This window comes from Lutjanus erythropterus, chromosome 16 (genome assembly GCF_056507025.1).
Source record: "Lutjanus erythropterus isolate fLutEry1 chromosome 16, fLutEry1.hap2, whole genome shotgun sequence".
Taxonomy (NCBI): domain Eukaryota; kingdom Metazoa; phylum Chordata; class Actinopteri; order Lutjaniformes; family Lutjanidae; genus Lutjanus; species Lutjanus erythropterus.
Window position 1 is genome coordinate 23510488 of NC_139332.1, and position 14881 is coordinate 23525368.

A 14881-nucleotide genomic window follows, 5' to 3' on the forward strand; every position below is an offset into this window, starting at 1 on the left:
TAGGCTCAAAAACTACTTGGGTAGATTCAAGATCAAAAACAGTTGTAGGAACAAAAACCACGTCAGTAGCTTCAGGCACAAAAACTACTTTGTTAGGTTCAGGAAAAGAAAACGGTTTATGGTTGAAGTAGACCCTTTTACAACGCTAGAAAGGCTGGCGGGCAATTACAATGCCGCGTCGTCACGGCAACGAATACTAGCCAATCACCGCGCAGTAAGAGTACCCAATCACGTCAAAGAAGACTACATCCATGGGGACTAGGCGGAACAGTCTTGTGGGGGAAAAAAAAACAACGCGACCCTCTATATAGCGTATATGAACGTGCCTCGCTACCGCTCAAGCCCCGCCCCCTCGTGAACGTTGATTCGTAAAGGCTGATCAGAAGTCAGCGTGCGTGCCCTGATTTTACGGCTAACCGCAAGGAGAAGCTTCCGCCGAAAACCGATTCAAAGTCAGTGTTGGTGACGAGAGGCCAGCGGTTTTTATTTGTTGTACCTTCGAAAAAAGCCCAAAAAGTAAAGAGAAACCGAGCTAGTAGCTAGTGACTGTAGGGATGAAGAAACATTGCCGGTGGCTTACTAACGTCGGTTGACCTGTCGAAACAAAACCAGGTTTGTTATTTTAGAAAGCGAAGAGGACGGTCATGAAAAGGGAAGGTGAGCTACATCAAAGTTTGACGGGGTTCTTTGTTTCTTCTGGTTGGTCGATTGCAGAATCCGGCGAGCTAACTAGAAGCTAACGATAGCTAACGTTCATATAAGTGGGAAACATTAGGCCACAAGGAAAGGAGGAAAACAATAGTGTTATGATCGACGAACCTCATACGGCAACCACACCACTCGTCTAAATAGCCTTTTTATATTATAACCTCTGCTAAATATGTGATGTTAGCTGTTACAGTAATTAGCTACCTTATCATACATGGAAGTTAGCAAGTAGCATTAATAGATTTGTGATACAGATAAAATGGTGTCTCTTCTTGGTCGTAAGGATGCATCACAAGTTGACACAGTCCTCTGAACCTACTTAATGATACTTATCTAACTGTTCCAGAATTCAGTGGCCAATAATTGGCTCTATTGATTGGCCATCATATCAAATATTTTTAATGATGCCTTTTTTTCACGGACTGTATCACTTACACATAAGGACTGGGCAAGATTTACTGATATCGTGATATAAGATCAGACGTTGTCATAGGTTTTGGATGTATTTTTGATATGGCACAAGAGTTTTCTTTTCCTGATTTTAAGACATTTTTCTGAACCTAACAAATTGTCAAAGATGTTCTATTATTTGCCTTTATTCAGTCATTATATTCACGACTGATGTGAATTTATCAAATTTGTCTTAATATTTTGTGAAAGCACCAGTTGTCATCTTTACAAAATTATCTAGTTATCGGTAGAGGTGTCTGGTAAACAATATTGTGACATTTGATCCAGAATCCAGAAAACAACTGATAGATTAAGTGATGATGAAAATAATTGTTAGCTGCAGACCTAGTGTATTATTTCAGAGAAAATGTGTATATCACAATATGTTGTATATTATGGAAAACCCTACAAATATTGAGTTATCATTGATAGCCATCTTGCCCAGTCTTATCACACATAGCAGCAAGTAGAGATCATACAATATGAAAATTTCATATCCTGATTATAGTGTTGTTAGAATGTACTGGAAATTTTCAGAAAGTATTGATATGCACATGCAATCATTTCAACAAGTTTTATATTGAAAGCTGATTTTGATTTGAAAATTGCAAACAGTATCATGTCATTTTGAGATGTCATTTTTTCCATTTATGTAAAACAAACATGTTGCTGCTGGGAGTGAAGGCAAGGGAAGGATGTTAAAGCAAGATTTAAATTTCCATTGTGGATTAATGAATCTGCCAGTTATTTCCCAATTAATAAAATAGTGAAAACTGTCCATCATAATTCTAAAGAGCCCGATGTGTTGATGTTCAGATTCCTTCAGATATCTGACCAACAGTCTACAACCCAAAGATATTCAGTTTATGGTTATATATGACAAAAATGCAGCAAATCTCACTCAAAACTCACTCTGAGACTCATGAGAGTGTGAGACCGTTGAGACAGAGGTTTAAGTCTTTTTTTTACTAAATCCAGTTTGTATGGTCGACGTCCTGGGTGATCTGATCACAATGGGACACCTCTAAGTACAGGTCTGAATGCACTCAGGATGCATTTAAGATGTAGTTGTTCAGACCACATTCAGAGATGGTCTGTGCTGCATGTGACCACATTCTTTCAGCAGTGTGAATGCAAATGTGGCCTGGAGCACAGTGAAAGACTACCTACTTAACTGAAGTCCTGAAGTCCAGCATTTGTTTCATTGTTATTCAAATTACCCATGGACTCTCTTACCTGCAGCAGATGTTTGTGAAGACACTAGTAATCCCAAACTCCATTAACAAAATCTTGCTATTTTGAGAGCTGTTGAGGGGGGAGAACCTTTATAAACTTTATGTAACACCATCTGACAAATTCTTAATTATTTGGGCCTTCTTGTGAATTCAGCAAATGTTATACATTAATTAATTGTCTCTCTTCGTGGAAAGAATGTGTCAGTTTTTCCCAGCAAGCCACATCTAAAAACAATGCATTTTGCAAGTGTGTTTATTTGCATACAGAGTGGCAAATTTAAACAGTTATGGTGGATTATTGATCATTCATATCTTATTGTAAAGTCGGGATTCAATACAGTACATTAAGTTGTTTCTTTCCTCGTTAAAACATATCATGTTGTTGAGAAGAGCGGACCGGAGGGAGGCCCAGTCTTTGCCTGCCTTTCTTTGCCATCTGTGATGTGAAAACATCAGATTTCCACACTGTTGGACAGACTTAAAATGTGCATCGTCCTGTTCTTAGTTAATTTAAAAATGTTTCACTCCCAATTCAGTAGACATCACTAGAAATAATTGATTACAAACATCAACTGTTTTAATTATTGATTAATTGGTTTGGGATTTTTGAATTTTTTTTTTTTTCAAGAAAAAATTGTCTGATTCCAGCCGCTCAAATGTTAATATATTTTCTGTTAATATAGTTTCTTTACCACCAACATGTTCATTCAAAAAAAACAGTTTGTAAGCATGCTTTATCCCTCAAGCATTTGACTAGCTTCCAAATGTCTTTATCTAAACTCTGAATGGCTGCATTCCAGCTTCTGCAATCTTGAGTTCATGTGTTCATCAAGGCATTTCTAATGAGTACACCCTTGTTTCTCTTCAGACGACATCGAGATGCTGTGCTTCCGGTTACCAGGCCATGGGGACACAACCCTGAAGCACATGAATTCACTGAGGTCCCGCCAGCACTTCTGTGATGTCACTATTATGGCCAGCAACAACCAGGTATTCAGGGGACATAAGGTGGTGCTGGCTGCCTGCTCGCCCTTCTTAAGGGACCAGTTCCTCCTCAACCCGTCTCCCAAACTTCAGGTAGGAAGATGTCAACACACATGATGTCAACACTGTCATCCTGTTTCTCTGCTGAGTAAAAATTGTGCTTCTTTGTTTTTTCTGTCACATGTTTATACAGGTATCAATGCTGTACAGCTCCAGAGTGGTGTGTGATCTGCTTCAGTCTTGTTACACTGGCATCCTGCAGTTTAACCCAGAGGAGATTGTCAACTACCTGACGGCTGCCAGCTACCTGCAGATGGAGCATATCGTGGAACGCTGTAGAGGAGCACTGAAGAAGTATATGCAGCTAAAGAACCCCATTCCACCAAAGGTCAGTAATCCAAAACAGTCATTTGAAAGGGGATCTATAAGTATTTATTTTGGGGTTCCACTAGGGTAGCTTTGCTTGATTCACATCCTTATTTATCTTATACTGGCCCTTTATGCAGCCTCTCTATTCACCCTCTGTCTGAAATAGGCCATTTTAGCTCCTATCTCTTGAAACCCCCCCCCTCCCTAACAGCCCACTTTGTTTTGATTGGCCAACTTCTTGGAAGCCTGGAGTGCTGGCTGCAGGGACTCACTGATTACTGTGCAAAACACAACTTTATCCACTAATTTTGGCGAAACTAGATTACCACCTGCTCTACCTCAACTTTCAGAAATGAACGCTGCAGATTTTCCTGCTTGCTAGACAGTTTCACGTGTTGTTAGTAGTTAATTACTTTAGCCGCTAGCTGGCTAGTTAGCTCAGACATCGGTCTGGCTATGTGCACAGCACCTTCAGTTCTCCCTTTTTTAAGAAATCCTATAATCTGTTTTTTTTTTTTTTTTTTTTACTTTTTTCATCCTCTAGATGGCTACAGAGGAGAGCCAGTCTCAACCAGTGATTGTCAGTGGAAGCGTTCCCTCTGCTGCATCGGCATCTCCTCCAGCGGGCCGATCCTCCCCTGTGGACCCACACAGTCCTGAGTTACGCACAGTGGAGGAGGAGAACAACGGCGATATGTCTGGCAGCAATCAAAACCATGGTGACAGCCCCCTGCTGGATGAGCCATGTATTAAGGTTTGTGTGTGACAGAAGAAAACAGTGTTTCAACTGGTGTAAATGGTAAAAAAGCTAAAATAATTTGATTACATTTCAATTTAAAAAATGTAACACAGAATAAAACAATAAATGATTTAGGAGAATACAAAAATGAAACCACAACAGGATAAAAACCCAATTAACATTTAAGAAGAGGCTTCATAGGCCTATATGCCCACATACAGATGAATATAAAACTGAAATCTGGCATATAGCCAGTACATTTAAAAACAGAGAGTAGCTTATGAGGTTTGCAGGACTAGTTGGCATCTGAGCTAATTATAACATTGATGTTAATGGAGAAATGTTATTAGCAATTAGCAACTATTATTATAACATAAATCTTATAATAAAGAAAGATTCCACAATGGGAAATACACAACAAATGTATCAAAGTAGACATTTACATGCTGTATGAAGAAATCCTTTACTCACTGTCTTAGACCTTCAAAGGCTAGCAAAGGTGAAAAGTAACTGCAGTGTGACCTCGTAGGGCCCTTTTGCACCTAATTATGTTAAATGTAGTTTATGTAACTGTAAATTTAGTTTCTCTGGGTTTTAGACTCTTACTTTGGGTGACTTTGAGAAAATTGAGCATTTGTCACAGTTTAAACATGATTCAGTCTTCATTTCTTTTACAGGTCAGTGCATCAGATGAAGAGGAAGAGGGCAGACAGGACTATGATGTGTTCAGAGTGTTTATCTCTGAAGAGGAGCAGATGAACAGAGACAGGGAAGACGAGGGAGCAGGTCCCTCTGATGGACCTCAAGATGAGTGTTACCCAGAAACAGAAGGTGTCATGATTGGTGGAGATGGTGAATATGACTTGAATCCAACAGAAGAAGATCTCAGTGCCGAGGTGGAGGGGCTCCGCGCTTTCAGGCGCAGGTTGTCCACTTCTAAAATTGGCAGGGGTGGAGGGAGAGGCAGAGGACGGGGTTTCAAGAGGAGAAGGTGGGTGTCATCACAAGATAAAAGACCCACAGGCATGGATCCCCACCAGGATTTGTGGTATTTGGCAACTGCTGGGATGGGAGGAGGTTTAGGGATGGACTACAGCCAAGATGGGCTTAAGCCTGGAGGTTATGTCTCAGTTGAATTCCCACGGTTAGACTTCGGCATGGGTGATGCTCAGGGAGAAAGGGTCTCACCAATGGCTGCCAACAGTTTGAGCCAGTACGGCCTGGAGGACTCTAGCTGTGATGCTGGTGAGGGAAGTTCAGGGTTAGCAACTGTTGGAACAAACGAGGGAGGGGACGAGTCTGTTGCCGTGGTGGGATCCACTTCAAGTGTAGTTGGGCCCGTGATCTGCGAGCACTGTGGCCTGACGTTCCCTTCAGCTCACTCCCTAGCCATCCACTCCCGCTCCACTCACCTGCTGTACACCTGCCCCTGCTGCGGCAAACACTTCCACCACTCTGTCAACCTCAGCCGACACATGGCTGTGCACCGCGGCGCCGGCAAAACCCACCAGTGCCCCCTGTGCTACAAGACCTTCACCCAAAAATCCACACTGATAGACCACATGAATCTCCACAGTGGTGAACGGCCGCATCGCTGCGCATACTGCAACGCCCGCTTTGCCCACAAGCCCGCCTTACGACGCCACTTGAAGGAACAGCACGGAAAAACCACAGGGCAGAACTCCCTACATGAGCAGGAGGAGATGGAGAGAGCAAGAGGAGCCATTGGAGAGATACGAGAGGAAGAGCAGGAATGTTTGGTTACTGAACAAGTGTCATAAGCCAAAGCATTAAAGGGATAGTTTGGATTATTGGAAGTACAGTTGTATGAGCTACTGAATTATAGTCAGTGTATCACCTACAGTAGACGGCGGTCAGCATGCCCCCAGTTTGGAGAAGCAGAGGAGTACCAACACAGGAGTAAAGCAAGTGGACAGGGTCAGCAACAAAATGTATCATGTACAAGCCAAATATTGTTCCCTCCAAACTGAAAAATTGGTAAACTCATTAGTTGAACACAGGAGTTACTGGCCACTGCCTTGATCTGTTAGCTCATTTGTGTTATTGTGTGATTTTAGTGTTTTAAAACATTAGTTGAGATTGACCAAAGGCTTAAAATAAGAAAAGCAAATAACAGATTGAGGCAGCAGTAGATCAGTCTGGTTGGTTTGGAGAGAGCGATGTTGGTTTATATAAGGGCTGTCTGGTGGCTGTTTAAGTGATCGTGTCCACTTAAACTGATGGGTTTTTTTTCCATTGGGCCTTTTTGTGTGGCTAAAATGGGTTTTCCTGCTGACCCTGTCCATATCACTGCATTGCTTAGCTTCCTTCACCTGTGGTCGTACTGCTTCTGATACGACCCCACTTAAATAATCCAAACTCTCTCTTTAAAGGCAGTTGAGTGTCTAAACACCTAAAGCTCATCAGCTTACTGCTGTCTAGCAGGGAGATCAGTCTGTGGGATCACAATCATTGTGCGGATATTAAGCAAATGCTTGAAACTGACTATGAGGCCTTTAAAATCTTAAGACTGTGAAATTGAAGTCCTATATGAAACGTGTAAAATGTGCATAAAAATATGCACACTAAGTGGTAGATGTGTGTAAAATGAAGGAGACTGCACAGTCTCTTACACTAAGAAAAGAGGCCTTTTTTTTACAGCAGACACTTTGACTTGTCACAGTAGGAAAATCACAATTGATTACATTTACCAGCGGCTCTGTTGTGGGTCTGCGCGATCTGAAAAAAATCTGTGATGTTCAATGACATTGTTCAGTATTGCAATGACCATTTGACTTGTGTGCGTATTATTCCGTTTCCTCTAGAAGCTGCAGTTGTTGTTAAACAGGTTTTACACAGTACCTGTTTGCGCTTTTTCACCACACGGTCTTTGTCAACTGTGTTTTCCGCGCTCTCCTCTCGTTCATGAGCCACCATGCTAGCTAACCTCGCAGTTGCCACCAAATTGACACCAACAGACATTTTTCACAGCAGCCATATTGATATGAAACAGCTTTTTTGTCAGTGAACATGCAACAGGATGATTTGTAACACCTGTTTTTACCCTGCTACTATTTCATGTCAAAATGACATCTGTGAGAAAGGTTGATTAATCTGAGGGTATTGACAGCTAGCAAGGACTTTATCTGATTGGCTAAATGGTGTGAATGTATGGCTCAGGGCTGCCTCTGATTTGTCAGATGTCGGCATGCTGAGTGTGAACACATGGTGCACATAAATACAGCTCTCTTTCTTACTCATTGCCTTTCAGGCAGTCTTTTGCAGTGTGTTTTGTTGCACATGTTCATATGCCTATGACAATGAAAAAGTGAATTATCAGCACTATGTTGTGTTGAAGGATCACAGTAAGTCATGACAGTGCACCAAACATGAGCAATACCAGTACTTTAAAACTGAAGAGCTACACTGAATTCAACACTTTACACCTGTGTTTGTCTTACTGTGACATGTCAGAGTGTCCCTAGTAATGAAGGCCTGTTGATTTTCATGTCTGTTACAGGAGTTTCTGGTCCACCACTGCTTGAATCTGTTAGTTTATTTATGTTATTGTGGGACTGAACAAACAGATCAAAACAGCGGTAGACCAGCAACTGCCATGTTCTGTGAAGTAAAATTACTGATTTTGTCCGTGGTGTTTGGTTGGTTTGAAGAGAGTGATATTTTGCGTATATAGCGGTTGAAGAGTAATGAAGGCCTGTTGATTTTCGTGTTTGTTAGAATAGTTTTAGTTTGACTCGGAACTGTAATCTTAAACTTGAATATATGTAGTACATGTTCAGTACGATGACTGCTCACTGTTCAAAGAAAAGCGGACGTGTAAATAAAATGATTGGAATTTTCTTCTGGTACATGTAAACATTAGTCTGTTGTATAATGTTGGTCTGCCCTCACAGGTGTTTATTAGACCTTGACAGTGACTCCACACTGAGTTTGAGTAGCATCTTTCTCACTCTCAGGTTGGGACTGTTATCATTAGTAGTAACTAAGTTTGGTGAAATCACAAAAAAAAAATGTTCCATAGCTCCACCCAGCCAACCCTGATTTAAAGTCTAATCTAGCAGAGTTGGGTTAGGTACTGAACTTAAAATACTTTTATGGCACCAACCAAGTTGTTTCAATACTAACAAGTATCAAAAAAAATGCCAAATTTTCTTACCATAGGAGTGTGTGCTTTATTATTTATGTTGTAAAACTTCTTTTAGTTGGAAAATGCCATGGTGCTGAAACATATATTTAAAGACTTGAAATTAACAACTTAAGTTTAACCATATTGTGGCAAATAGGTCAAGGTATCACTACTGCTACACAAATACCCAGCCCTAACTAGAGTAACTGAGAACACCTGTGAAGATGTGCGGGGTCTTTAACATATCACAAAGCAACTTTTCGATTAAAAATGTTTAAAACACTCGTAGAGCTGACGTGACTTGTTCCTTTGTTACCCGTCTCTGACTTTTGTGTGATCGACTGCCTTTCTAGTGTTGACTGCTCATATCATCCATGCTTTTTCTGTTGATACACTTAAAAACAAAAACATCTCATTTGTTCAAGACTGCCCAGGTTCCAGATGAATGCATATATGTATATGATGGTCGTTCATGTTCAATAATGTCTCATATGTTGTTGCAGCAGTTTTTGGTTGGTACTGTTTATGACAGATTGGATTTAACCATTTTTGACTACTGGAGAATTGATAAAAATTGTCAAAAATCCCTCCAAAATGTCACATTAAGACACCGAAACCTCAATATATTCATGCTGTGATTTGGTGCCAAAAATTGTCTCACTGTACTGAAACAGTTACTATGAGAAATAGAAACATCACATTCATTAATACAATTTGGTCTCTGCTTTCCAGTAATACCCAACTTACGATGTTCCAGTACTGTTTAGGGACACCAGTTTGCAGAAATATTAGAACAGGCGAAAAAGCACATTTATACTACTTGGTTTTTGCCAAAAACTGCTCTGGATTAGCATCAAGTGGACCAAGGGGGGACTCTTGGGTGTCCAAAGAACCCGTTTCCATTCAGATATGCTGAGGTGAGAGGTCAAGTGTCCCTTTTGAAAACTGCCATGCCAGTTTAATCCTCACAAAAATTTAGCCTAACTTTGAAGTGTTATTAAGCTCCCTTCCTGACAAGCAAACAATGTGCAAAGGTCTTATAACTCAAATTCCAAAAAAGTTTGGATGCTGTGTAAAAAGTAATTAAAAACATTATTTATAAATATTTGTATTTTGTATATATAAAAAACATTTATTAGTTTAAACATAAAGTATCATCTTTATACTGTATGCCATTGAATATTGGTAGAAACTGAGTTGCAAATCATTGCATTCTTTTTTTTTTTATTTATTTACATTTTATATAACATCCCAGTTTTTTTGTAATTCAGGTTATAGTTCTATATGATATCTGTATCTTCACTCTAGCTTTAAAACTGAACCTCTGAAGGAGAGTAATGTCGGCTGTGGATGTGGTCATCTCTGCAGAGTTGAAGAGGTTAATCATTTTTTATTAATTATGCATTAATTAACAAAAACTTCATCTGTTGGTAAAGTTACAAGCAACCCTTGACTACAATGTATCATTACTTATCTACTTTTTCCTGTTTGTTACCGGATATACTTGTTGATACAAGACTCATGGAAATTTCACTCACGGTAACAATGTATGGATACCATTTATTGAGATCCACGAAACAGCATCTGTAATTTCATGAGCAAAGCTGCCACACACAGCATCACATACAGACCACGTGAACTACAGCGATCCAATCCAAAAGACAACAGTTAGTTACTTTTGTATTTATCCTCAGTACAGACACTTTCAGCAGCTGGCTAACAGGTTGTCAGTAAACAAAAACATGAAAAGCTATGAGCCAAAATAAAAAACAACGCTTTTTTTTTTTTTGTTAAATCACAAGAAATCTTCACTGTACACGACTTGGTTCCTCTTGTCCCTGTAGGAGCCTTTAGTGCTGTTCTGCACAGCTGTGAAAGAAGAGAGACCGTGGTGAAGATTGATGCAGGCTATGCAGACAGACACACATGCACACACACAGAGTCTGGATGTCTAAAAACTAACAACACAATAGAGAGCAGTGTTTACCGAGTGAAGCCCACACAGACTTGCCGGTGGCAGCATCCAGCATGGGCTGCTTCCTGGCAATACTGACTTTGATGTGAACGTCTCCCACTGTGCTGCCATTCAGCTGTGAGACACACACAGAGAGCTGAGGTTAAAGTGGTACACTCATAGAAATAAAGGTGTTTACTGGAACCACAAGGGGTTCCTCCAGCGTGTCCCCATAGGAGAACCTTCTTTGCATCCTGGTAGAACTTTTTATGGGCCCTCCTCCACCAAACTGGCTCTGGTTCTTGAACTACTTCTACCAAGTGCCCCTTGATATTCCAAGGGTTTCATCTAGAACCCACCAAGGTTATTCTATTGAGAGCCCTTTTATACTACAATCTTTAACACACACAGGGGGTTTTACCAGGGATCTTTTTTATTCCAAGGCTTTCATCTATAACCCTTTTAATCAAGAACTCACTCAGGAGATTCTACTCTGAATCCTTTCATATGCATGATCATATGTATAGCTGTCAGGTTTTTTCATCTATGGGATTAAACCAACCTCAGCTACAGCCTGGTCTGCAGACTCCATCTTCTCAAACGTGATAAATGCACAACTAGAAAAAGAAACAGGAAACACAAATCACAACTGTTTCATAAAATAGAAGAGGAGCAGTAGAAGACAGCAACACATTATTAACAGCAGGTAGAGATGACACACAGAGCAGTTTAATGGTTCCATACTTGCGTGGGTTGTCCATGGAGAGGTCGATGATGTTTCCATGTTGAGAGAACGCCGAGCGTAGGCTGTCCTCGGTGAGCCCAGAGCCATACACGTACACCGTATTCCCCTTTCGCACCCCTCTCCGCTCTGGGTATGAATCAGACCCTGAGAATGACAAACATGGGAGACAGAAAAATCATTTATTTGTCCCCCATTATGACTGGATGTACTATTTCTAGACATATCTACATCTCTTTGTTTGTGTAATTGTATAATCTCCTTCTACAACAACAGAAATTGTTTACTCACGTCTGAACGGTCCATCTCTGTCTCTGTCTCTGTCCCGGTCCCTGTCGCGGTCTCGATCCCTCTCTCTGCTTCGGTCTCTGTCTCTCTCTCTGTCCCGTTCCCTCTCTCTGTCCCTGCCTCTCTCTCGATCTCTATCTCTTTCTCTATCCCTGTCCCGATCTCTCTCTCTGTCCCTGTCCCTGTCTCTATCCCGCTCTCTATCCAGCTCTCTATCGCGGTCTCTCTCTCTGTCTCTCTCTCTGTCCATTTCACGGCTGGATGACATGCTGCCACTGTCGTCATCATCCCGGTATCGGTCGCTTGAGCTGACAAAGCTGCAGGGACACACGAGGGAGAATGATGTTACATTCACAGATACTCGCTGTTGGTGTATCAAACAGGTTGTTTTGCTTATTCAGTGTGGTTTTTGGACATTACCTCTCATACAGAGATTTCCTGTGGGCTCTCTTCCCAGACTAGGAGAAGCACAAATATGATAACATCAGAATGAGCAAAGACTTTGGTTTTCTGTTCAAGTACAACATGAGAGCACTATAGCTTTTTTCCTCCACCTCTATAGTCATTTTTACAGTCCTTCAAATATGTGAAACAGTGTCTTGACATGTAACTGCATCACATAGCACGTTTCTTTTTAACGTTACTGCTGTAAGTCAGGGCAGGACTTTTTTATAGAACCAGGTAACAAGGAAATGTGGTAGGTGCAGTGTTCCTTGATTTGAAAAACACATTTCACACTGTAACCTCAAAACACTCAATGTTCAATTTGTCAAAATAGTCATGGTTTCATTCATATTTAAAGGGTTGTGAACAGCGTGTAATGATCAATAACATCAAAATAACATAAAAGTCTGCTTTTTGCCAAACTCAAACAGGAATTCCTCATGGTATTTATGTTCAATGTCTTCTGTCTCTTTGTTTTCTTTGTCTTCTAACATTTGGGACCATGTTAGAAGTAGGTGTTTTTACTTTAACATGTTATTCTTTTAATATTGATTCTCTGATAATAATAATATAATAATATAATAATATAATAATATAATAATAATGGTCTGATAATCCACAAATTAAGTCAATCAACGCTACCACAGGGACTCACCATTGCCAGAAAGGGTTAAAAAAAAAAAACTAGCCTGAATGTGTCACAAAGTAATGGTAATCAGCAAAGCTTCCACAGGAAAACTGAAACACTGCATTCGTTTTTTGCATTAATATTCAAAAAATTTGATTAACTGATTATTACTCAAGAAATTACAACCAAGTGATAATGTTTTCTGCCATGTTTAATCATATTTTAGATCCACTGTACCTCAGGTTGTTCTTCATCTGTGGAAACACTCCTTTGGAATGGTAAGAAAGCAGGAACTGGGCCTTTCTCAGGGTCCTGTAGCAGATAAAGAAAAGTTAAAGGAACAAACAAAACAAAGCAAGAAGACAAGCAAACATCAGCCAAAACAACACTATTCATGGAATGAGAGCTCACCTTGAGTTTGATTTCCAGCATTCGAGAGCGTTTAAAGCCCGAGTTCTTGTTCTCTGATTTGATGGCACTGATGGCCCCAGACTTGATCAACATCTTTGCTTGCTCCGTTGCCGTTGCAGTGTCGACAACAGGCTGGTCCGACAAGGCTGTTATGAAGTAAAGTGTGAAGTAATTACAAGCATAATCAGCGTTTCAGTAAATTGAAGTGATCTGATGAGCAATAAACAAAACATATGTTGCCTTTTCAGAAATAAAAAAATAAAATATTTTAAATAGTCGAGTCAACCTAAGTAACATACAAAGAAGTTATATGTATTTTTATCCAGTTATTTCTTAGCATTTTAGTCAGAATATTTGTTCACTTGTCTTTGTGTGTGTGTTTGCTTTTAAAATTCTTGTGAACAGAACATACAGCCATGGTCTCAACAGGTGTCACTAAATTAAAGCAATTGTGTAAATTAATGATTCAGGCTAAATTATATACAATGGGGATACTGTAACAAACACATAATCAACATAAGGTGTATTTTAGTTAGTTGATTACCGATGCTGAATAACTAAAAAAGGAGTCAAATGCACTTACTCCGTTTCAAACCACTCTGGTTTGTCTGGTTAGTTGAACTCTGCTTCTTCAAGGCAAGCAGTGCCTTTTTCTGAAAAGATAATGAATAAAGACTCTAAGTGCTAAAATAATAATAAATGCAAGACTTATTTCATTGTCATACTCTGAGTTATACACACCATAACTTGGGAATAAATTCAACACTTAGCATTGAAACAAGTATGATATCATTACACTAACACTTATGAAGTGTTAGTCAGTAGTGAACTTAACAGACTTTTAAAAAACATTTTGTGTTGCTAACAACTAAAATTGCAAACAATTTGGGCCATAAAATGACAGGAATTACAATATTTTTCTTAATCTTGCCATTGCCTCTGTACTGACGGTCACTGAGCTGACATTTCTTGCACTTTTCAGTGAATATCGTGGTATTTTATTTTTGTGGTCTACGTATGACCTGTGAACAAGTGGGCACTGGGCACTTTTTGCAACTCAATCGACTGGCATTTTTTGCTGGCATGCGATGTTTTTGCATTATGTTTTGTCATGATGTTGTATCACATGTGCATTTTCTATTTGATAATTTCAAAGTAGAAAAGCTACGTTTTCTACGTGGATTTGTGAACCAAGCTAGATTTCACGCTGGGGGTAGCTTTGCTGTTGTTGAATTTATTCCAGATTCACGTCTTTAATCAAAACGCCAACATCTCACATTGTATAGACTACCATGGTATTAGGAAATGTGAAAGGCAATTCCTGTTATTTACCTTTTTCTTGAGTTTAGCATATTTCTTTTGTAGAGCCTCCTCTTCCTCGGTTAGTGAACTTGGAAACACCACCATGCTCACAACAGCTAAAGTACAAAGAACCGCTGGTGACAAAGTTAAGTCAACAAACAAATTAGGCATTAACAAATTAATGTACTGTTATCCGTTAAGCACCTCGCTAAGCTAATAAAGTAGCTAACCAAAAACCAAACCACAATTTCCTTTCTTCCCAGAGAATGTAGCTAAAACAGACCACGCACAAAAGTAAACTACCAACTACTTATAATAGTAAAACATTTGTGGTCTCTTAACTACTTCACATAACAGTTATTAGACTTTATCTTATTCATTGACTTACCAAATTCAACGGATGCTGTCACAGTTGGGTACACTTCACTCAACAAAAATAGCGTCGCCCAAATATGACGTAGAAGGTGTATGGAGTTTGTT

At 39.8% G+C, this 14881-nt stretch overlaps 2 protein-coding genes across 5 annotated transcripts; one reads left to right on the forward strand and one right to left on the reverse strand.

Annotated features, from left to right (window-relative positions):
- Window positions 1-328: 328 nt before the first annotated feature.
- On the forward strand, window positions 329-6397 carry LOC146313108 (uncharacterized). Of its 2 annotated transcripts, none has more exons than XM_084739225.1 (5): window positions 329-612; window positions 3262-3470; window positions 3571-3765; window positions 4291-4500; window positions 5163-6397. In XM_084739225.1, exons 2-5 carry the CDS (start codon window positions 3273-3275, stop codon window positions 6264-6266), a joined length of 1707 nt encoding a protein of 568 aa, XP_084595351.1. In that variant the 5' UTR covers window positions 329-612; window positions 3262-3272; the 3' UTR covers window positions 6267-6397. The 2 variants fall into 2 exon arrangements, with proteins under 2 accessions (XP_084595351.1, XP_084595350.1); XM_084739224.1 differs by having other exon boundaries at window positions 331-657.
- Window positions 6398-10172: 3775 nt separating this feature from the next.
- On the reverse strand, window positions 10173-14860 carry nelfe (negative elongation factor complex member E). 3 transcript variants are annotated; one of them, XM_084738501.1, is made up of 11 exons: window positions 14790-14860; window positions 14432-14517; window positions 13683-13752; window positions 13100-13245; window positions 12926-13000; window positions 12037-12074; window positions 11620-11933; window positions 11331-11475; window positions 11149-11203; window positions 10620-10722; window positions 10173-10501 (listed from the first exon to the last, which is right to left on the reverse strand). In XM_084738501.1, the coding sequence occupies exons 2-11, from the start codon at window positions 14504-14506 to the stop codon at window positions 10428-10430; spliced, it is 1095 nt and encodes a 364-aa protein (XP_084594627.1). In that variant the 5' UTR covers window positions 14507-14517; window positions 14790-14860; the 3' UTR covers window positions 10173-10427. The 3 variants fall into 3 exon arrangements, with proteins under 3 accessions (XP_084594627.1, XP_084594625.1, XP_084594624.1); XM_084738499.1 differs by having other exon boundaries at window positions 14432-14535; window positions 14790-14842; XM_084738498.1 differs by lacking the exon at window positions 14790-14860 and having other exon boundaries at window positions 14432-14763.
- Window positions 14861-14881: the final 21 nt, after the last annotated feature.

What these genes read in the sequence shown, in the direction of transcription:
- LOC146313108 (XM_084739224.1), top strand. An exon ending in ACCCGTCTCCCAAACTTCAG is followed by an intron (nt 3,471 to 3,570) that starts GTAGGAAGATGT and finishes ATGTTTATACAG; the next exon opens with GTATCAATGCTGTACAGCTC. An exon ending in TGGATGAGCCATGTATTAAG is followed by an intron (nt 4,501 to 5,162) that starts GTTTGTGTGTGA and finishes TTTCTTTTACAG; the next exon opens with GTCAGTGCATCAGATGAAGA.
- nelfe (XM_084738498.1), bottom strand. Translation starts at nt 14,572, where the DNA reads ATGCCTAATTTGTTTGTTGACTTAACTTTGTCACCAGCGGTTCTTTGT. An exon ending in ATGCTAAACTCAAGAAAAAG is followed by an intron (nt 13,753 to 14,431) that starts GTAAATAACAGG and finishes TTATCTTTTCAG; the next exon opens with AAAAAGGCACTGCTTGCCTT. An exon ending in CAGACCAGGCTGTAGCTGAG is followed by an intron (nt 10,723 to 11,148) that starts GTTGGTTTAATC and finishes TGTGTCTCACAG; the next exon opens with CTGAATGGCAGCACAGTGGG.